The sequence below is a fragment of the Manis javanica genome, chromosome 1, assembly GCF_040802235.1.
Source record: "Manis javanica isolate MJ-LG chromosome 1, MJ_LKY, whole genome shotgun sequence".
Taxonomy (NCBI): domain Eukaryota; kingdom Metazoa; phylum Chordata; class Mammalia; order Pholidota; family Manidae; genus Manis; species Manis javanica.
In genome coordinates, this window is record NC_133156.1 from 75,973,560 (window position 1) to 75,996,745 (window position 23,186).

At 43.1% G+C, this 23,186-nt stretch overlaps 1 protein-coding gene across 23 annotated transcripts in view; it reads left to right on the forward strand.

Moving 5' to 3' along the window:
* The first annotated feature begins 1,571 nt into the window (after positions 1-1,571).
* The window catches only part of MCTP1 (multiple C2 and transmembrane domain containing 1), a 514,406-nt gene continuing 492,791 nt past the window's right edge, over positions 1,572-23,186 (forward strand). For 10 of the 23 annotated variants that reach the window (XM_073233829.1, XM_073233854.1, XM_037012099.2 and 7 more), the window contains exon 1: positions 1,580-2,418. In XM_073233829.1, the coding sequence (XP_073089930.1) occupies positions 1,705-2,418 (714 nt within the window). In that variant the 5' untranslated portion in view covers positions 1,580-1,704. Of the gene's footprint in view, positions 2,419-23,186 lie in introns of all 23 variants that reach the window. The other 13 variants (XM_073233837.1, XM_037012104.2, XM_073233888.1 and 10 more) reach the window with 8 other exon arrangements.

The following is a 23,186-nucleotide window of genomic DNA, read 5'->3' on the forward strand; positions in this document are numbered from 1 at the left end:
AATTTCAGAGAAGCAATGTAAATATTATTTTAGTACATCTTGTATATTTGGGACATACATTTACTCAAAGGTATTGTTTCTTTGAAATTCAAATTTAATTGGGTTTCCTGAAGTTTATCTGGCAAACCTACCTCCAGCCACACTGTTATGTACTGTTTTATTTTCCCACAGGACTTCTTAGTATTAGAAATTTTGTTTATTGCTTGACTCTTGGGTTGGGGGGGGAAGATGGGTTCCATAGAGTGAGCCCCTGGTAGACTCGTTCACAGCTGCATTCCCAGAGCTTATAATGTCTGGTACATAGTTCAGCTTAAGTATTTGTTAAAAGGGTAAAATAGAAAAATAGAAACATTCAAAGCTTAGAGAGGTTGGTAACACCTCCAGGGCATACTGCCAGCTAGGTGGATTGGAATCAGACAGCATGGTGCCAGAGCTCAGGAAATTCTTCCATGTTTTCCACATTTGGGGGTGTGGAGGGCCAGTGTGTCACCTGCCTTTCAAGAGTCTCATTTAGTAGAATAAGAAGACCCTTGGATAAGTAGAATCTGGGAGAAGGCAAGTCTGAATGAGTTAAAAAGTATTTTCCATTTGTCTGACAAAGACGCATATGAAGTAACCAAAAGAAAATGCTCTTGAATGAAGAGTGAGATTCTCTGCCTTTGGAATGGGTGAGAGGCAGCGTGCAGCTTCCACATCTTTGTCCACCATAAACTCCCTGCAACTTTAGGGCAGGCCTTACTGTCCGACTCTGGAAACCTCGATATCCTCATTATAAGAGAAACTACCACTGCATGTGCACATAAAGAGCAAGGAGGGGTGGATGGGGATGAAATCAAGACAGAAGAGATCTAGCTCTTGTTTTGGACCGAGGGCCAGCAACGCGGCGGGAGCCGCGGTGTTCAGCCCCTAGAACTTGGTCGGATTCACCTCTCCAGTGGATGTTCAGTGCCCCACAGGACCCACCGGAGGCGAAAATCTCCAGTCTAGTGCACTTCATCGGACCCAGACGCTTGCCGGCGGGCACGTGCAGCGGCGGGCCTAGATCGAGCAGCGTGAGGAACCGTGGCCGGGCCCTGGGGAGCAAGCTGGCTCCGGTCCCTACCCAGCTCCACCCGGCTCTCGCCCGCCCGCCCTCCCGACTAGGAGCTGGAGGATGGTCCCGGGGCGCTCCCGCGGGGTGGCAGGTCCGGGTGCCTTCTGCCGGATCCGCCCTGTTGTGTGAGTCGCGCGCGCGCCCAGTTCGGAGGCAGGCGCCCCTGCCGCTGACAGGTGCCGTCCGGAGGGCGCCGCGTGAGGTCCCTGGTGCAGCTGGACGCGCACGCCCGGGTGCGTGTAGCTTCGCGAGCCCGGCACCAGCGAGGAGAGGGAGCCGGGCGCGGCCTGGGGGACCCCACTGGACTGGAGCCGCGGAGCTCGGAGCTCGAAACTTTGCCGGCGCGGCGGCCGGGACTCGGTATCAGCGCCTGCCCGCCCCGGCAGGTGCGGGGGGAAGAGGCAGCGCCGGAGTCCCGCGGCCCGAGAGCCTCGGCGGCCGCACCTTCACCCCGAGCTGGCCTGAAGCCGCCGGGCACTACCGGCGTCGGCTGCTGCTCCCGCCGCCGCCGCCACCGCGGCGCTCCGGGAGGAGGCGCAGCCGGGGAGGGCGGAGGAGAAGGAGGCGGCGGCGGCGGAGGAGGCGTGGAGAGGAGGAGCAGGGGGTGGTGGATGGAGCCCCGGGCTGCCGCGGCGGGCTCGCCCGAGCCAGCGGCGGTGGCCTCCTCTTTCCAGGCCCGGCTCTGGAGGAACCTGCAGCTGGGGGTGGGCAAGAGCAAGGGCGGCGCGGGCGGGCGCACGGGGGGCCCCGAGCGCCGCACTGCGGACACCCCGTCGCCCTCCCCGCCGCGCCCCCGGGGCAGGCGGGACGCCCTGGCCGGTGTGGGTGGCGCGGGCAGCAGGTGGAGCGGCTTCATGAAAAAGAAGCAAGTGCTGGACCGCGTCTTCTCCTCTTCCCAGCCCAACCTGTGCTGCTCCTCGCCGGAGCCTCTCGAGCCGGGCGGCGCGGGCAGAGCCGAGCAGGGGTCCGGGCTGCGCCGCCGGATTCGCGAGCATTTGCTTCCCGCGGGAAAGGGGGCGGCCGCCGGAGCGGCAGGAGGGACGCCTCCTGGCGGACGCTCCCCGGACTCGGCTCCCTCGTCGTCTTCCGCCTCATCCTCCCTGTCCTCCTCGCCCCAACCGCCCCCGAGGGGGGACCGCGCCCGAGATGAGGGTGCACAGCGTCGGAGCCCCGCGGCGCACCTGTGCCATCAGAAGAGCTCCTCCCTGCCGGGCACCGCCCGCCTGGAGCAGCTGCTGGAGCCGCCGCCGCCTCCCGCGGAGCCCGCGCCGAGCCCCGCCGAGCCGCGGACCCCGGAGGAGGGCGAGGAGTGTGGCAGCAGCCGGGTGAGTGACGGCGGGAGCGCGGGCGGCCGCGGGCTGGGTGCGCGGGCCACGCCTCCAGCTGTGGCCGATCGCGACCCCCTGGAGTTGCGGGGCGGGTGTGTGTGCTACCAAGTAAGTCGGTGTAAAGAAAACATCTCGCTCATGCTTAGTAATAATAGAGTTCTGACTTGCTCCTGACTTTACTCTGGACAGAAATAATACCTACTGTGACAACAGCTGTTTGGGTAGCTTTATGAGTTGCCAATGAAGGTGGAAGTAGCCAGATAGAAGAGGAATAGTTAGACATGAAGTGGGTACTTTTTGGAGGTGTTCTAGAAAGACCGACTGTCCAGCTAAGTCTCACCTTGTCAAAAGAGAAACCCGACAAACTTAAATTACAACCGTGTAGGACGGTGCAGAGGGATCATTTGAAACAAATGACTTTCAAGAAGGAATAGAAATGCGGTAGGTGAACTAATGGCAAAACTGACGTGTGTCTTGGGGAAACCCTTCCAGCAATATAGTCAGCACATTTTCCCACACTCTTAAAACTTTGGGCTGCGGGCGTTATCACTGCCTAACAAGTGGGCAGAGTGAACATCTCATCTGCGTTTAGTCAAACAAGTATGTTTCTATGGCTTTTTCTAAGTTGGAATAGTCATCTGAAATAGTTGCGTTTAACGTGTGCCGCATAACACAGCATGTTGACTCTTGGTCAGGCAAGAGTCAAGTGAAAATGCAGGATCCTTAAGGTATACGCCGCTAAGCAGCTACTTTTACTCCCTCGGATTTGTAGAGGTGATGCTCTGTTTTGTAAATGGTTATCAAATCGTGTTAGTCCAGCAAAATCTTTTGGAAGTTCCATTCTGCTAGGGACCTAAAAAATTCTTTTCTTCCAACACATCTTAGTGTATTTAAATACCTCATTATTTTGACTCACATTAATTGTTAGGTTAATGACATATGTATTTTATTTTTATTTAAGGTTGAACTACAAAAAACAGGGCCATGCTTTGAACGGTAAGGTATGGGAATAAATGGGCTTTCATTTGAAACTTTTTTTAGTTCATTAGCTAATTTGTTAGTGTAATTTCAGAAGACAAACCAGAATACAAGTGTGTTTGGTTTAATAAACACTATTGCTTGCAATAACCTGATCTTACTGATGTTTTCGAAAATGTGATGTCCTAGAAAAAGGTTTTAATCATTCTCAGCAAAGCGGGTAGAGATAATATTGACAAAAATCCTAAATAAGTCTACCTTTCCTGTCATTTTGAAAAAGAATTGAACTTCTTGTTCTGAAAGTAAGGTAAAAAGGTAAAAAGTCTTAAAGGGATGTTTTAAATTCAGTGTAGATGAATAGTACATATTTAAAATGTGTTTACTTTGCATGTGTACATAATCTTAATGTATTAGAATTTTGGAATTGGAGTATTGTTTATATTTGTTTTTATTGATTTTTATCAATAATAATAAAGCAACAATAATGAAGTATTTTGAACGATATATTACTATGAATGCTAACTTACTAAATTAGTTTGTAGTTCATTGAAATGAGACGTTTTCACAGCAAAAGCAGAGAATTCTGAATTAATCTTTGTGTTCATTTCTACCAAAAAGTTTCCAGACATTATCAATCTTTATTTTTATAAAACACTTCTATTTATTCATATGCTATATGAATTTTGTATACTAAAGACTTAAATCTATTTTGGAGAAGATACTAAACTAACATTACTGTGTGTGCCTTCATCATATACTGGGCACTATATAGGCTTACATGGTTTAATTCTCACAGCAGCCACACATGATAGGCGTTCTTGTTGCCATTTTATGGATTAGAAAACCAAAGAAATTAAATAACCTTTTGAGGGTCACATGCTTAATAAATGACAGAGAGAGGTTTTGTACTCAAGTCATTCTCCAGAATCTTTTTCCATTAGTACTGCTACCTTTGACAGTATATAGAGCTTATGTTTCTGAGAGACTTTAGTCTTATTAACTTGCAAGTTTACATACATTGTGGAGTTTTACCCCCAACCCTAGAATCAGTTCTCTGATGGATTAGCTATGCTAATTTGTTCTTTTCTCTTTTCTGCATTATTACAGTGTGCTGCATAACATTATATCACATTTAAAAATGACATTATTAATCCTACATCTATGGCTATAAAGGAGCTTTTCATTATAAAGAATCAGCATTTCAGTGAAGACACAGGACTAGAAAAGCCAAAACATCTTTCAGAGACTAAGTGAAAGGTAGAATGTAGGCAGCATAGTTGACCATGAGGGCCTTGTTTGATGCCAGACACAGTCCCAGGAAAAGGCAACATCACTGGCTCCCTGCATCTATTGCTCATGGAGCCTGTTCCCCATGAAGGGACAGTTTTCTCTGCTACGAGTCACAAATCCAGCTTTCAACATCACTCTCTCACCAGCGCAGAAAAGAGGATTCCTCAGACCTCTCAAAACCTCTTCGCCCAACTCAAAGGAGCTGGGCTCTGGCCCATCTCTGTGAATGAGGAAGAGTAAGAAACAGATTTGGAACCTGAAACTAGAAGAGGACTCTCTAAGCGTCTGCAGTATACTTAGCTCTGTAGCACCCCCAGAACCGCACTTCTTGCACATCTCAGAGATCTTTCCTTGCTCTCCCAGCGCCTGGTCTCAGGAGATACCTGGGCTTGGGGAGGGAGGGTGTAGCACATGGCAGATTTCAGTTTTATTTAGAGGTCACAAGCACAAATGGGTAATGTACATGAAAGAAAAGACAATAAAAGCATTAAATACATCCTCAAATTGCCTAGATAAAAATAACTTTCAAGGAAGAAGGAAAATTGGTTGCAAAAATAAGGCAAATTGCTCAATTTTTCTCTTCTTGTCTGCTCGATCCTGGCATCAGTCATGGTCTCTAACACACTCCCCACCTCTCCATCCCCAAGCCGAGCATGAAGCCCCAACAACATATGTGTACATACTCTGACTGGGTGGAGATGTTAAGCAAAAGCAAAAAAATCACTTTGGATGGCTGTGGAAAGATTTGGAAGTCACTGCTATACAATGATTAAAACCAAACAAACCATGCCATCCCCCATGCCCCTGCCAGCCCTTTTGCTATTATGCTTTGTTTAGCCAAATATACCTTTGAAACACACTTCAACAGGCTTAATAATGCCTTGTTGTTGAGGCATTTGCATTATTTACAATGTTCTGCTTTGGAAAAAAAACCACATTCTTTCCCACTGATTATAGTTCACGTGCTGGGCCATATTGTCATACCAGATGCATTTCATTTTCTGCAACACAGTTGGGAAAGATGCTTTCTCAATTTGTGTGCCTATCAAAAGTATGCCAATTTTATGTATTCTGTCTTGATGAGTTCTAAAATTATATTTTGCTAGAATCAGAAAGTCAGTGTTTTAACATAGTGAGGAATGAATACATTTTTCATTTTCTTAGTGTTTTAATAAAAACAGGTATTGTTTATAAATGTTAAACTTTTATTGTCTTTTCTTTTAAATACATTTTGCTAAAATTGCCCTCCTAGAGAAGAAAATTATTTTTGAAAAAAAAGTGGGTAAATTATTCCGGGTATGATAAAAATGTTTCAAAACATAGTAAGAGGATATGTTAAAATTCATCAGGCTGTACACTAAGATTTGTACATTTTATGGTAAGGAACCTCAATTAAAAAAAACATAATAAAAGGAATATCCATTCATTGGGATAAAATTCTTAAAACATGTCTGTAAACCCAGACAAAAAGTAGGAAAATATTTTCTAAGATTAAGTCTCTATGAAGTGTCTCTTGCTTCATTACCTTTAGAGAAAGCCTGTATTTTCACATATTATTAAAATGTGTGATTGGAGTTAATTTTTGCTATGTGTTTTTCAGGTGTCTTTAATATTACTTCAAATAATATAATTTGATCTTGGAGGAGGCAAATTAAAAATATGGAATCCATAACTAAAATGACTAAAACCACTAAAAAATTCTAATAATCTTAAATCCTAAAAACAATGTTAGTAGCTTTTTCAAAGTGAGAGAAAAAGGGTAAAATCTTAGGACATGTGAAGTGTAACTGGCTGTATGAGAACATTCTTGAAAAGTACTGGGATCAGCAGATTATTCCAGAGAAAGGGAGTAAACAGTGACAGGTTTACTTTGGAGTGCAATTATTTCCCTGTAAGCTTTACTGTCCTATATGTGTATCTGGAAGATTTGAGTAGAGTTATGAATCTTGTATAAATGGAGGCATTATCAAGGAGATGTTGCATGAGAATGGCTTGAAACCATAGCTTGATAAACAGTAACAATTGCTGTGTAGTTATTATTATTGAACAGGATGTTTGAGTTTTGCCATGACCACCATTACAAATAAGTGGGTGGATGAAAAAAGTTAACAGAGGACATTGCTTGTCCTTTTCACTTAATTTAAGATGTAAATTATTTTACTTGCAGGGGTGGCACAAGTAGCCTCAAATCAACCAAGGCAACACTAGTGACATTAGAATTTCACACAATAATGAAGATATCTTGCTTTTGGCAAGTGTGTGCACATTATCATGGAAAACTTTGAGGGATAAAATAGGATTAATAGAGTCACAGAAAAGAGGATGGGCACTGCCCCTTTTTTCTTTTACCGCATCATTTGGAAATGAGGGATGATTTCACAAAATTAAACGTTAATATATCTTTTGTACCTCAAGCAAACATCTAGTGTGATTTCTTTGCTTATGATGATTATCAGAACATCTGCCAACTCTAGACTGATGAATAGTAGTAGTAAGTAGTATGTCTAGATAGCACTGTAGGCATTGATAAAATCTGCAGATTCAGAAGTTAGGGCCATGTATTTTTTGTTAATTCACAGCTCTTTATCACAGCAGACATATGTTTTAGATAAGTAGAAAAATATTTTAAATTAATTTTTTGAAATCTGAAACTTTTTGTTTGGACGTTTTTTTTGCTGGAAAACTTAAATGGTTGCTGAATGAAGGGATGAATGCATGGGTTGGAGCTGTTCAGAAGTTCTTTGGAAAAGTTTCCAAATCACTTTGTAGTTATGTAAGGATGTTCTTGCCTTTTTGTTTCCAAATCGATTTAAGCCTGGCAGATGTACTTAATATTCCCCTCTTCTCCCTGATGGTGGCTTGCTCTTTTCCCAGCCTGAACATTAATTCTGGTTCTTGTCTGCGGGTGTGAAGAGAGGACTAAGCGGCTCCCAAATTGTGTTCGTGTGGAGGATGGAGAAGCGATTCCCACTTTTGAAGTCTGTCTCAGGGATGCATTTCTTGGTGCTGGCTCCTGACTTCAGATATCCGTTTTTGCACCCGTCTCCTGTCTGGCCTCTGATATTGTACCCCTACATCTGGATTCCTAGTACCAGCTGACATATCCTTATTTACTTATGATCTCTGAGTCTTGAATTTTGTTTGAATCTTAGTTCAAGATACTTTCCTGCCTGCTTCACTGATTGTTCTCTTCAGTCTTGTTAATCTCCTTGAACTAGGTTGAAGTCCCAGTCTTCACCAAGAATCCCGTCCTCACTAGCCTGGTCCATTCTACTGCCTTTTGAGTGCCCATTGTGTGATCTGTGGTTCAGACATTGTTTTTCATAGTGATCACCCATCTAATGCTGAACCTATTTATAAAACACCAAAGCCTCCCTCCCAAAAATCTGCATTGCCAGTCAACTGCATTTGCCAAAAAGGGCGTTTCTTCTCCTGGAGCACCAGACTAGAGATGATCTCCTGGCAGAGCATTGTTCATTGTCTCTGTGTCCCTCCTCTTTCCCCTCCTATTTTTAAAGTTCTTACCATGCCTATTCATCATCACCTTTTTCCTTAGTCCTTCCTGCTTTCTTCTTTCTTCTTAAAATTTTTTCTCTCCCTGTGCTTGCAGAATGATTTTTGTAACTAAGTGTCTGGAGCTGTGCTGCCTCTTAGGGCAGCCACTAGCTTCATGTGGCTGTGGAGCACTGGAAATGTGGCTAGTTTGAATTGACGTGAGCTCTAAGTGTAAAATGCACACCAGATTTTGAAGGCTTAGCACAAGGGAAAGAAGACCTCATTACCAATTTTTTATGGTGCTTGCATGCTGAAATAATATTTGGACATTTGGGATACACAGACTATATTATTAAAGTGTCACCTGTTTTCAGTTTTTAAAAATATGGCTACTAGGTAATTTAAAATTATATATGTGGCTCACATTTTTATTTTTATTGGACAGCATTGATCTGGAGCAGGGATTCAAACTCCATAGTCCACAGGGGCCATCAAAGTAAAGAAAATGAGAAGAGGGTTTGATGGGGCCCCTGGTGAACTGGAGAGCCCTCAGCCAAATGAAGGGACAGCTGCTTCTCAGCTTCAGCTCCTTGTCGTCAGGCAGTGAAAGAAGTGGTGGTGTCAGAGTTTCTGGATTCCATAATAGAAGCCCACAATCTGGATTTTTGTGTAAAGTCTCTAGATCCTTGAATTTTGGGCAAATTATTCAAAATTTTTGAAAACTACAGGCCAAATAAAATCTATTTCTGGGCTGAATTTAGCTCTCAGTTTGAACTCCTGGAACTCAAGAGCTCATGTCTGATTTCTCCTCTCCTCTATCTAGGCATATGTTATCTGGGATGTTTTACATTTTACAAAATAACACAATCAGGAATGGTGGGATGGATGCCAGGATGCAGTGCTGAGGAGCGTGTGGAAAGAGGAGGTGGGGACAGGGAGAGTGGCCAAGAGGTTGACTCCATGCAGGGGATAAAAGAAAGGGGTGGTAGGAGAACCAGGCCAGTGTGGGGGTGGGGTCACTAGAAGGTTTTTTTTTTAATGGATGTCACCTGAGCAGGTTGATGAGGAGGCACCTGTGGAGAGGGAGCAGTCCAAGTTTAAACAGAAAAGGGAGTAAGAGATAGGGTGGGTTCCCTGAGGGCACAGGTGGGGCAGGTCCCAGAGACAAAGGGATGTGGTGGTGAGAACGGCCCTTCTTCCAAGTGTGGATACATGTGAGCAGTAGGTTTGGTGGTGGGGACTTGGGGTGTTCCCACCTGCTGGCCTCTGCCCTGTTTTGAAGTGTGGTTAGGATTTGGACCCAGGGAGATAGGGGAGAGAATACTGCCATAGACAGAGGCGAATGAGTGCACCAGGCATTCAAAAAATGGGAGTCAGTAGTAGAATTGAGGTTGAGGGTGTGGGGAGTGGGTACGGGGAAATAAAGAGGAAAAGAGGGTGTAGCCGGGCTGTGAGGCTGAGTCTTCCTGCGCAGTAGTGGGGAACCCTGGAGGCACTGAGTGAGGAGAAAGGGTTGAGTGAGCCTTCAAAGGGGAAGTCGGCAGCAAAGGCAGGAGACCATGTGGGTCCATAGCTGTCTCAGTGGGCAGTGACCTGACCTTGGGGATAGGAAAGTGGGAAGATTTTAAGGACCTGGGATTTGGTTGAACCTTCAGGGCAAGGGAGAGTGGAAGGAATTCGTCACAGCATGTTCTCCCCTTCACTTAATATGTCTTCGATTTTTTCCTGGTTCTGTTCAAAAACGCTTTTATTGAAAAGCCTTTTCTTGGGGAAGGAGAGGAAGGGTCAGGAAGGACTGAGTCTTGAATCTGTATTTATGCAGAATGTTTGAAGGTACCAGGCTCCTGAGTGCTGGATTGTCACCTATTTACTGTAACAGCTCATATTCTTTATAGTTATTTTGGATTCTTCCTGAATAAAGTAAGTGTCTTGCTCATGGGTTTCAGCCCCAGGCAAGTTCACTATGGATTCAATGTGACCAAAGAAAATGACAGTAAAACATTCTAGGGGTGAAAGGGTTATACCCAACTTTATTTCCACAGTGGCAGGTCAATCGCTAAAATCCCATCCACTCAGAGCGAGTCTGCATGCAGCAAGCCAGTCTCTGCCTCTGGGCCTCTCTACCTGCATAGCTGTCCTCTGGGCCTCTGTCCTCCGTGCTGCCACCACTCCACCCTCGTCTCTACTCTCCAGCAGCCTTGCAGCCATGCCACTGTGTTGTACAGACCCCTGGGCAGAGCTCTTTTATATAGAGTCAATAGCAACATATTGACCACACGTGTGTGGGGAGCCAGCCAACCAGGGCCAGGTGAGAATCCTGGCCACAGGAACTCTCATTTTATCCACACTAAGATTTCCTTTTCTCTGCAACATTAGGCACTGAAGGTAGTGAGTGTTAATGGAGAAAAAGAAAAGGTGAAGAACATGTTTGTCAGTTAAAAAATCAGATGAAGTAAAAAAACCTCCTATATAATCCTGTTCCACAAATTTTTATGGTGCCTGATGTCAGTGTGGTTAAATGTTTGGAGAAAGAGTGGTAATGGGAGGGTTTAGAATCCATGGGCTCTATTAGAAATTTTTATTCTTAAGGCATTGTGCTTCACACGTTTTAGAATATGCTTGCCCTCTCAGATGGAAGGGTGACCTGTGCACAGCAAATGATCTGTTCCTGGAATGTACAAATAGATATTCTTTCCAAATAGAAACCATATTCTATCTAGACCCTTAAGCCATATTTGACTCCTATTCTTTCATTGAAATGTAAAGTAGCTTTCGATAAAAGAAAAATTCAGCATTTCTCATAGTTGCTTTTCACCACACCAAATTAGAAGTTTAAGTGTTTTCCAAAATATCTCTTGAAATTGGGATAGATTGTGGAGACAAGCTCTCTGTTGCTACAGAGCTGCTGCCCAACCTCTTTCTCCCCAGTGGTCGACCGCCCTGGACCAGCACGCCCCCTGCTGTCTCCTGGCTGAGAGCAGGCATGGGCCACAGTTTGCCTCTGGTCTCTTTGCCTTCCTCTCCCTCTCCCTTTAAAAGGAGGCTGGAGGTGAAGGTACGGAGTAGGGTCCAGCTCTGACTGTGACGTCACCTAGTTCTCTCAGCCTTGCACAGATGCCAATTTAACTCAGTAGTTTCACATAAAGAAACTGACTGTCACATAAAGAAACTGACTGTTTTGGTCATCACCCCTCAGCCTGTCTCTGCTCCCTCTGGCCTGAGAGGCAGCATTTGTTTACTCCAGACTCCGGCTGCAGCTTTTGTGACTTCCCAGCCTCTCTGTGGGAATCAGGGGAGGCTTAGCGGAACACGCCGAGTTGGGAGGGAGACATACCTTTATGGTTTCCCAGGCCCCCTGCCCTCTCTCTTTCCAAGGAAGATGGACCTCTGTAAAGTTCTTCTATCTGTTCCTCTCTAGCAGACATTTCACGTTCTCTGACTTCAACTTTTCTTCCTGGAATTATGCCAGAATGTGAGGAAGAACTAGATGGAACTTGTGATGAGAGGATCTTTGTGTGTCTTGGACGATCATCATTAGTCTACTCACTCTGTCACGGGACTGTCCAGGTGGCATATCATTTGGAGCTTGGCTCTTCCTTCCCCTCCCTCCTGCTGTCTGCCTTTCAGCTATTTCACTCCTCTTTCTTTCTGGGAATGTGGGCAGGGAGAACAAAAAAAGGAAGTCAGACATTTTTTTTAGTTAGAGGCTTTTATAGTTTTTTTTTTTTCATGGTGAAGTTTAAGTAATTGGCTGCTATGATGTCTTGACATTTTGTGTTCCTTTGACATGTACCATACACATGTGCACACACACACACACAGTTATGTCTTCACCAGGTATGGTTTATACACACCTGTTCTTTCACACACTTCATACTTTCCCCTGGAGTCAGTGACAGCAGAAGAACTCTAATATACTTCCACTTATAAATTTAATCTGATAGTACTGAATTTCATTATGAACATAATCTTTACAAATGGTTTATGTTTATCTACTCTGAGTAGCTATACAATAACCAGCTCATCCCAAGAAGAAAAAATTAAAAGACAGCTTTTGTGGATTACTGTGGGGTATGCTCTCTCCAAAGGGAATGAATACTCTTGCTTTGAACTTAAACTAATGTGTAAGGAATGCCTTTCTTTCAGTAGAATAATCATTCTTCTGAAAGTATCCATCTTATTTTCAGCTACCATGAAAGAGAGGTCATTGAATTATTCCCTTATTCTTTTGAGACCTCAGTGTCATAATAACTGATATCTATCATCAGCATTTTCAAGCGTGGCCTAGCCCTACCCTTACAAAGTGGTCCTTGCAGATAAAAAGTGGGGAAGCACACACCCACAGACCAGTGGAACAATATAGAGAGTCTAGATATTAACTCAAACATGTATGGTCAATTAATATACCATAGAGGAGCCAAGGATATACAATGGGGAAATGACAGCCTCTTCAACAGCTGGTGTTGGCAAAACTGGACAGCTACATGCAAGAGAATGAAACTGGATCATTGTCTAACCCCATTCACAAAAGTAAATTCAAAATGGATAAAAAACCTGAATGTAAGTCATGAAACCATAAAACTCTTAGACAAAAATATAGGCAAAAATCTCTTGGACATAAACATGAGCAACTTCTTCATGAACATATCTCCCTGGGCAAGGGAAACATAAGCAAAAATGAACAAGTGGAACGATATCAAGCTGAAAAGCTTCTGTACAGCAAAGGACACCATCAGTAGAATAAAAAGGCATCCTACAGTATGGGAGAATATATTCATAAATGACATATCTGATAAAGGGTTGACATCCAAAATATATAAAGAGTTTATGCACCTCAACAAACAAAAAGCAAATAATCTAATAAAAAAATGGGCAGAGGAGCTGAACAGACACTTCTCCAAAGAAGAAATTCAGATGGCCAATAGGCACATGAAAAGATGCTCCACATCACTAATCATCAGAGAAATGCAAATTAAAACCACAGTGAGATATTATCTCACACCAGTTAGGATGGCCACCATCCAAAAGACAAACAACAACAAATGTTGGCAAGGATGTGGAGAAAGGGGAACCCTCCTACACTGCTGATGGGAATGTAAATTAGTTCAACCATTGTGGAAAGCAGTATGGAGGTTACTCAAAAAGCTCAAAATAGAAATACCATTTGACCCAGTCATTCCACTCCTAGGAATTTACCCTAAGAATGCAGCAGCCCAGTTTGAAAAAGACATATGCACTCCTATGTTTATCGCAGCACTATTTACAATAGCCAAGAAATGGAAGCAACCTAAGGGTCCATCAATAGATGAATAGGTAAAGAAGAGGTGGTATGTATACACAATGGACTGTTATTCAGCCATAAGAAGAAAACAAATCCTACCATTTGCAACAACATGGAAGGAGCTAGAGGGTATTATGCTCAGTGAAATAAGCCAGATGGAAAAAGACAAGTATCAAATGATTTCATTCATTTGTGGCATATAAGAACAAAGAAAAAACTGAAGGAACAAAACAGCAGCAGACTCACAGAACCCAAGAATGGACTAACAGCTCCCAAAGGGAAAGGGACTAGGGAGGATGGGTGGGAAGGGAGGGAGAAGGGGGAAAAAGGGGCATTACGATTAGCAGACATAATGCAAGGGGGAGGCATGGGAAGGGTGGATAACACAGAGAAGACAAGTAGTAACTCTTTAGCATCTTACTATGCTGATGGACAGTGACTGTAATGGGGTATGTGGTGGGGACTTGATGGGGGGAGTCTAGTAACCATGATGTTGCTCATGTAATTGTAGATTAATGATACCAAAAAAAAGGAGAAAAAAAATGGGGAAACATTTTGGCAAGCTTTATTGCCAGAGGTCACCTTTAGGTAGAGAAAAAATGATACTTCTAGGATTGTAGGATGTATTCTCATAATCACAGGAGGCTCATTTTTGAAATTTTCTAAAAAGGCAGTTGGAGACAAACTGAATTAGGAATTAGGAGTAAGTGGGTCTGGGATGGCAGAGCCTTTGTGTGTGAGCTTCTTAAAAAATGTTCTGTTTTCTGTTAATGTTGCTAGTGATTCTCAATGGCTGTCTTGAAAAGAATTTCTTCTACATTTTGCTACTTTATGCATCTAAATTATGTCTGGACTATATCTTGAGTGGTGTATTTACAAGTGCCCATTTCATATTAAAACATTTTTTTCATCCTAGGAGTGTAAGTGTAATGTGAATTTCAAGCAGCCACATTTTGTTTGTATGTGGTCCTAGAAATTTGTTGTGTGAACTAGTTTTGCATGTGTCCATGAACTGCTTTAGAGTCGTATCTATTGTAAAAGTCTTGGCCTCTACTATTGTGTCTTTGAATTAATTTTTGTTGAATGACAATGCACATTCTGTCTTCCAAAGTTGTATTATGTGAGGTGGGACACATTGATTGTGGTCCTCCCCAGCCCACCCCAAGGTGGACTCTCTTTGATCAATTTTATTACCTCATTTCTGACTTGAGGCCAACTAACACTGTGGGCCTTCCACCCCTGTGCCATTTTAAAATGACACTTTATAACTGGTATTCTTCATAGCTAAATATACAGAGCATTTATGATGCATTGGCACTATTCTAGGTCCTTTATATGTATCAGTGCATTTGTTTGCTTCACCAATTTCTGAAGCAGGGTTATCTTTGCATTTTCCACATGAGGAACTGAGTCACTGGAGGTAACTTGCCCCAAGTGATAGGTCAGTATAATTTGGATCCAGATTGTCTGGTGCTTAAGTCGTACCAAGGAAGCCGGGTGGAGTAGGTTTTGCCTGAGAAGCCCAGCTTAGGAAAAACAGAAGGCCAAGCACAAGTTTGGAATGAAGTTTTAAACCCTTTCTCCCTCCTGACCTCAGAAGTGGCATTACAGCTCTTCTTTGCCTCTGCCCTTTCCTCCCCATCTTTCTGATTTCTGAAGGTGATCTCATAACAAGTAAATTTGGTAAAGATAGATTTAGTGTAACAAGATTTTGTTGTTGGGCACCCCCTATGCTCTCTCTGATTGTTAGATACATACTGCTAGCAACTGGTGCCTGTCAGTCCTACTTAAAAAAGTTCTTCCTCAGCAGGTACCCACTGGATCATCATCATCATTTCTGTTATTGATACAGTGATTCTCTTATTGATACCTGTTATGAGGTATAACACCCTTATAGTTCTGTATTTACTCTATTCTACAGCCTCATCTCATTTCTGTCATTAATGCCTTCTTGTCCTGTGAAAGACATGATATTAGAGGAAGAAATTACATGGATCTATCTGCTAGACATTCTGCACACAGTATTTCAAACACACATACATTATACACATTATCTCACTTAGAACCTCACAACAATTTTGGCAGAGAGGTATGCTAGTTGTAGTTTATATCTGGGAAACTCTTAGGCAAAGTAAATTGTCTGCCATCCTGGTTCTGTGCATAGTTAGTCAGTGGCAGAGCTTGAGTAACAAATGTCTGATTTCTGCCAGATACATGTTTTCCAGGGACCCACTGCTCCACCAGTTAGTAAGGCCTTGTCAGTGCACCTGTGCCAAGTCCATGACTGGTGTCCAAACCCGTGGTTCACGGTTGAGTCTGGCATTCCTTCAATACCAGCCTTGCTTAGAGGTCTGAGTCTCACCATTGTTTTGGAGGGACAGCTGGAGGATGTGCCACGACCCCCTGGAGAATCCAGAAAGGTACAGTGAGTGGGAGTGGGTTAATCTGTTTATTTGTAGGTTCAGTTCCGAGAGCTCATTATTATTCATCATATGCGTTCTGTATATGCATCTTGACTTCTAATCATGTTGTTAAACACCTGTGAAAAATAAAGCTACATATTGTGAAGTTAGTCTAGCTGTTAATGTTTCTGGACAGGAAAACACTGTTTTCTGAGCATCTAGTTGTCTGTGAATGTGCTGATTGGTAGTATATTCCTTTATATTCTGTACTATGTACTCTGAATTTGGTACAACTTCTAATGTTTATTGGTAATAAAAATAACAGCACTGAAATCTTAGTCTTATGCTAGTCACTGTCTTAAGAGCTTCACAGGCATTATTTCGTTTACTCATTGTGACAACTCTAAAGGGGTGAGAATTCTAGTTTTGTCTTATAGATGAATCAGTGAAGGCTCAGAAAGGGGGAGGACATTGCTCGAGGCCACACAGCTGGTAAGTGGCAGAGCTGGAATTTCATACCTAAGTGGCTGGATCCAAACTCATGGGTCTAATTGCACCTGGCTTTCCTCAGTACCGAAAGCTGCCACATCTACTCATGAGCATTGTTATGCAGCTATTTTCTAGATGTCTTGGAATGGGGAAAAGACTTGGTTCAATGTTCTAGATAAGGAGCCAGCCCCAGATGTATATGTGTAGCTAGAAGATCTCCTTCTAATACAATACCAACAATTTTGGTAATTCATATCTCTTCCTTTCTCTCTCCTTTCTCCACATATTTATGAAATGTCTATCCTATGGTACACAAGTTATCTTATTAACACCTTGATAAGGAAGACAGATCACTTCCTGTTTGCATAGAGCTTATGATCTATTAGGAGAAGCTTACATTAAATTAAAAAAATGTGCAAATCGTTATCTATTACATTTGTGATAACTGATTCAAAGGAGTATAGAGAACTACAGGAACACATTGTGAGAGTTCCCAACCTAATCATGCAGGAAGAGGAAAGGCAAAAAAGTGACATTTAGGATGCAATTCAAAGAATGAATAGGAGTTAGCCAGATTGGGAGAACAGGGGTAAGGAAGGAATGTGGCAGATCATTCTGGAAAGAGGAAACCACTGCAGATGGTGCTTAGAGAAAGACTGGAGAATTGGAATTTGGTGAATAAGAGGGAAAGTATGGCGGGATCTGTCTGGAATAGTTGGCAGGAACCAGATTATGCGGGACCCTGTGGGCCATGGGGAGATTTTGGACTTCAACAAGCAGTGAAGTCATGAAGAGAACCATCTTTAGTTCATGCCTTTTGTGTAAGAATAACTTTTATTTGCTGCTTTATATGGAACCACATTGTACTCGTAGAGTTGTTTTGTAAAGAGAGAAGTTGGCTGGGGCTACCTTTCTCTCCTAAGATATTTATTGTATTTAAAGAATGTTTATAAGAAATAGACATACCTAGTGAATGAAAATATCTTTCCCCTTGGAAATACATGCCATTTCATTCTTCCTGCTGCTTTTTTATCAAGCACTATTAGAAGGTAAATGAGGGCCTTCTCATAGATGCACATTTCAGAGGTTAGGTAGAGATGAAGAGGAAATAAAGCCTAGTGATTCATATGTTACAGCTGTAAATTAATGAGAAGATATTTCTCATGAGCTTACAGTTTCCTTCCTGAGGTTAAGATGGGTAAAAATATGAAGAACTTTGGAAAGGAATTCTTTAAGGACATGTACACCTGAAAGTCTGCATTGTTTGTTAACATAATAATGGGATGATTAGGAAGACTGCTTGGGGAACAGACCTAAAGCATAATGAAGGAGATTTAAGTTTTACATTTTCCTAAGATGGAAAAGCTAAGTTTTATATTTTTAGGTAAAGCCAATATTTAAATTTGTAAAACAGATGTGCTATAGTGTCTAAGTAAGAAGAATAGCTTAAAGTGTATAGAAGCTCACTATTACGTTTATCATAAAATGTTATAGTAGGAAAAGAGAAGGAAAATAAAAATTCCTCATTGAGACTATAGCCTATCAAACAATCAAACCTGAAGTGGCAGCATTAGACAGCCTGCCTGCTATTCTCTGAGAGCTTAGGGTACAGATTCTAGCATGTCTGGCAGGAGTGCTCAGAAACTGTACCAAACTCTGCTCAAGTCAGGCCTGTCTATCTGTACTCTGACCTCCACAGCCAGCTACTGTGATGACCAGCACCCAGGCAACATGGGCTGCCTGAAGCATCCATGCTTTACTGCTGTCTGGAGTGGGAAATAGCATCTAGTAAGAACCCTCTTGACTTAAGTCATGCCCAAGTCAAAAAAGTGTCAAGAACCTACATATTCTTTTATCTGCTATAATGAAAAAATGCAGTGTAGTCTCCTTTTTCTGTTCTTTATGTAGCATTTTACTGGAGTCATAACCAAATAAACACTACAGTCTTCAGACAACAAAGGAGTTTAACATTAATTCTCATTCTGTTTGGGGATCATAGACCCTTTTTCAGAAACTGATGAAAATTGTGGAATTTTTCTCACAAACACAAATGTACACAAAGCCCATATTGTCCATTCACCTTCAAGCAAGGAAATCCGTGATTTCCCATACATGGACTCCAGAACCCTCAGCTAGCAGTTTTTTGATTAAAGACTCAGTAATAATTCTCATGAAATAAGATGGCCCCATTAGCCCAATGAAAAAGAAAAACTTGAGTCTCTGAATTTTCAGCCATGACTTTGTGTATTTATCTCAGAACGATGCGGGGGATCTGGATTGATTCTTAGGAGTAAAGAGCTATAGGCTGGCCTCTTAGGAAGAAGTACAGATGTGCCCAGAAATAAAAACAGTTGTGGCTTGCAGCATTTACTGAAGAGACCAACATACTATTGGAACCCTAAGTAGTTGGAGTTTCCTGTTAGTACTGGGTTCTGTTACTTGGAGGTTGGTTTCTTAACCTCATGTTGAGACTCTCCTTTGGGGCTGAACCACTGAGAAGCAAGATACCTTTGCCAGAGGATATGATATGGAGCAGAAGCTCTTCTAATAATTCTCCTCAGCAGTCAACATTTGCTGACTATGGGCTACACTACAGGGATCTGTTCAAGAATTTTGGGACCCAAGGCTCCTGCCAAGCAGAGATTTGCCCTTTTAGTTGAAGAGGTAGTAAATCTACATAAAAGATAAATGTCACTACCAGGTAGCATGGACAGTCCACTATTAAGTAAATAAAACCACAGAAGAATGACGTTTAAACGCCTCATTGTAACAGCTGTTGGGACAATTGGTCTGGTTTGCACTAGCTAGTAGTATGAATAGATATTTGTCCTCTCATCTCTCTCTACTCTTTTCCTCTCAATGATTCCATGACCGTGCTTTAGAAATAAATGTGCTAGGAAATGTAGAAGCCCACAGTCTGTCATTTTGAAGGAAGAGCTTTGTTCAAGGCAGCTCTCCAACCTAAGAGGCAGATGATTCAGAAAACACGGATCTGTGCTGTTTGCTCTGGGCCTTCACAAATAGAATCACAATTACTCCCTTTAAAATAAACAAACCAACCAGAGGCCTACTTCAGAGCTCTTGGCTGGAAGCCTGATTCTCTGCTTGGGGCAGCAGCCTATGGGAGGAGGATGGGTGGAACTGGGGGGGAATGCGCGTGCCTGTCGGAGAACTGATGCTTGATGTACTGGGAACGAGGAGACTGACCTGCTGCTGGGCCAGATCCATAGGTCCTGTGAGGTGGGCCAGGCCAGGAGCTGAAGGGGCCTACACTGTTCCCATCATTAAAATGGGAACATTGGAGGAGAGGTGGGTGGGAATGCAGATATCTAAGAGACGGATGGAGCCCAGGTGCAGCGGTGCCTTATTCAGGACTCTTTCCTTGTATGCGACAGGAACCCAGCTCCTCCTGGAGATGACATCAAAGGACAGTGTATCAGCTCACACCTGAAAAGACACAGGTCAGGGTGGATCTGGAGCCTGGGACACTGCCGCAGGTCTCAGTCTCAGCTCCTCCCTCCTTCTCTCCTTCCTTCCCTCAGAATTGCTTGCCTCTGGACTTCTCTCTCAAATAGGTTCTTTCTAGCCGCTCTTGGCATACATCCTCCTCACAGTTCTTAGGAGTGAGTCTCAATGGAATGACCTGGGTCCCACTATGCTCACCATGGTGAGAAGATGAGGTGCTGGGCCAGGTCATGTGTGTGCCCTTGGAGCCCAGGAATGAGGGCATCCAGCCTGAACAGTGTGGACTGGGAATGGGAGAGAGACAGGTCCTTAAAGGCAAATCAGATTGCTAGGAGCAGGCAGAGACTTCGAGCGTCCACTTGGAGTTGGGTTAATAATGAGCAATTGGGAAGATAGTGATCAGGCACACACAAGATCTCTCTGTGATCTGTCAGACTCAGCTGTTTGCCTGGCACAGGGCTTGCTGTAGCCCTGCAGAGGGACACTGCCCTTCCTGTGTTTTTGATATAAAATGAGCATAGAGTATAGAATAAAAAAGTATGTCAACTAGGTTTCTTTTATGCCTTTCTTCTTGAATGGATATGCTATTTGTATAGCCATAGTAATGAGATAGCTAGCTTTAAAGTCAGCTGTGGTACAAATAATAACACCTGAGTTAACCTGAAATTTCTGTCATTAATTGAGTCCTAGACTGTTAGACAAGAACCTATAAAACATATCACATAGGTCATTTGCTGATGCTTGGGGGATAAATACTCTGAAGAAGTTAAGGTATTGTGCTCACCTACCTTTCACTGAGCACAAAATCAAGCAGTGCCTAATCCACATGCCACATAGAAGCAGTTTCATTTGTAAAATGTGCTTTTGTAATATTCATCCATCACTGCCTGAGTTTCTTCTACTTCTCCTGCCATCACCCTCTGGAAACAGATTTTGCCATTAGAGGATCTGTGGTTTCAGTACAAAGGAAAAGTAGAAATAATGCAAAAGCAGAACGGGCTAGGCGAGCCTCCTGGCTGTGGGGTGGGTACCAGGTGGTTGGCTTGAAATGGTGGAGCGAGGACCAAGCAGACTGCCTTCCAGAGCTCAGTAAGGTGCTTCATCTCTCCAAACCCCACATTCTCTTCTGTAAAACTAGGGGAGTAACATACCTACCTGGTGGTGGTATTAAGAGGGTCCAGTGAAGCAGCATAAATTCCTGGCATGTGGTAAGTGCTCAATACATATCCACCCTGTGAGAATATTCTCCACGTATGGCTTAACAAATATTTTCTTTTAAAGTTACCACAGTGTCTCTTTTCTTTTAGGGTCGTAAGGAATGATCACTCACACTTCAGCATGAATTAATTCATTCTTTCCTCCTGATTCCTGATTAGAAAACTAAATTTTGAAGAGGGGTAGCATTGCTCCTCTTAAGATGGACTGGTGAGACTAAATGAACAGGGAGTGAATCAGCTTGGTGTGCAGAACTGTGGCAGTGCCCTGGCCTGGATGGGTGCTACAGCTCTTAGTATGGGGGTGGGCTGCTAAGAGCCTGGAAAACGCCTGAGCATTGAGAGGAGGTGCACAGGAAGGGAAAATGCTAACTAAAGACTACCTTCCATCCAGAACTTTGCAGTCGAAGAGCTTTGGATCTGGCAAGGATGGGGAATGACCAGAATCTCCTCCTGTCCCTCATAATTTCTTGCTCCCAGACCTGGGCTGAAACTACTGGTACTACACATGGGGCCTCATGTGGAAACCAGCCCCATTTATGATACTACTTCTCTGGTCAAATGAAGTTGGTAAACAGCTTTCTGATGAACTTCTGGAATCTCACCAGTTTCAGGAAGCCAGGAACAGCCTGCACTTAATAGATAGTATTTTCCTAATGATTAGCCTTCCTACACTTGTGAATATCTCTTCCCCATGTCTTAAGTGGCGTTCTTAGAAAAGGCCACTTTTAGTTACTTCCTTTTTTAATACATGCCTTGCACATAGTAGATACCCCACAAATGTGAAATCAGATTGAATAATTAATATATATGTTCTTTCTCTTAATTGAAGAAAAATTTTAATTTTTAAGTACTAAGAGAATATTTAAAGATAGAGGATATGATGTGACAATAATGAACTTTACCTCTTAATTTTCTGATATTTATTGAATAGTTTTGGTTGCTCACTTCATCAAAAGTATCTCAAGGAGCTGATTAGCTATACATTTTTCAGAAATACTCAATATATCTTTGTTAATTTCCTAGTTTATATATAATAGTAAACTTTTTCATATAAAACATTTCATAAATCCAAAACTCTGTTTAAAGAAAGGATTTAGTCAATATGTTTGAAATTGTCAGACCCAGGACAATTACATTAAGTCTGAAGCAGATAACCCAACATAAGAAAACTAAATGCAAATATGTGTTCATAAAATCCTAAGTTTTTGAGTTAAGCTACCTTTTATTCTCCTGAGAATATCCCAAATTGTTATAAGTACATTTATAGGGATTTTATTTTTCAAGGTTAGATAGGCAGAAATAACCAGTTTCTCAAACATAGGTGTTCTAATGTGATTCCTCCTTTTTCTAAGCACACAGCTATTCACATAGTCCTCCCTCAGATTTTTGTGCCAAAAATTGTTTGAGGCATCTTCATCTCACTGTTGGTCCCTTCACATTCCTTATATTTTTATTTGCATGTGCCATTTCCTTTCATCTCCTAAAAGTAAGTATAATATTTAGAATGGTGGTACTTCTGGCATTTTTAAAAGACATCCACAGTTTGCCTACCTGGGCATGTGGGATTGCCTACTCCCCTTACCCAGTTCACATCTGAAATGAACTATGTGCTCTCACAAGTCTCCTGGATTAAAACAATGTGTCTGTGGATCGTTGATTTTTTTTCTTCTAGAGCTTGATCCTTTAAGATGGACTTGTGAGAGTAAATGAGAAGGCCAACACCTGGCGAGAACAGACCTGTAGTGGAAACTGGTGCCCCGGCCAGGCCCCCTCCTCTGGTGGCGAGCTCGTGGCCTTGTGGCTGGGGCCAGGCTCTGTGAGGGCTTTGCAGCTGTGTCCCTCACCGGCATGGCCCTTGGCCACAGGAACCTACCTCTCCTGAGGTTGTCCCCCTCCGAGGGGGTGCTGGGAACAGGTGACTGCCAGCTGAGGGGATACAAAGGCCCAGCCCTCTCGCCTCTGTTTGGGGTACCTCTGCAGTCCCTGCTCCAGGTCTCTGTGTAGGATGGTGGAGGTCTCCGTTGAAACCACATTGTGGAGCACCCTCTTCCTCTTCCCAGTCCTGCCCTCCTCACTTCCTTACAGATGTATGCCCCAGAGCACCCCCTCTCACTGCAGTAAACTGCATGCAGCTTTCATCACAGAGAA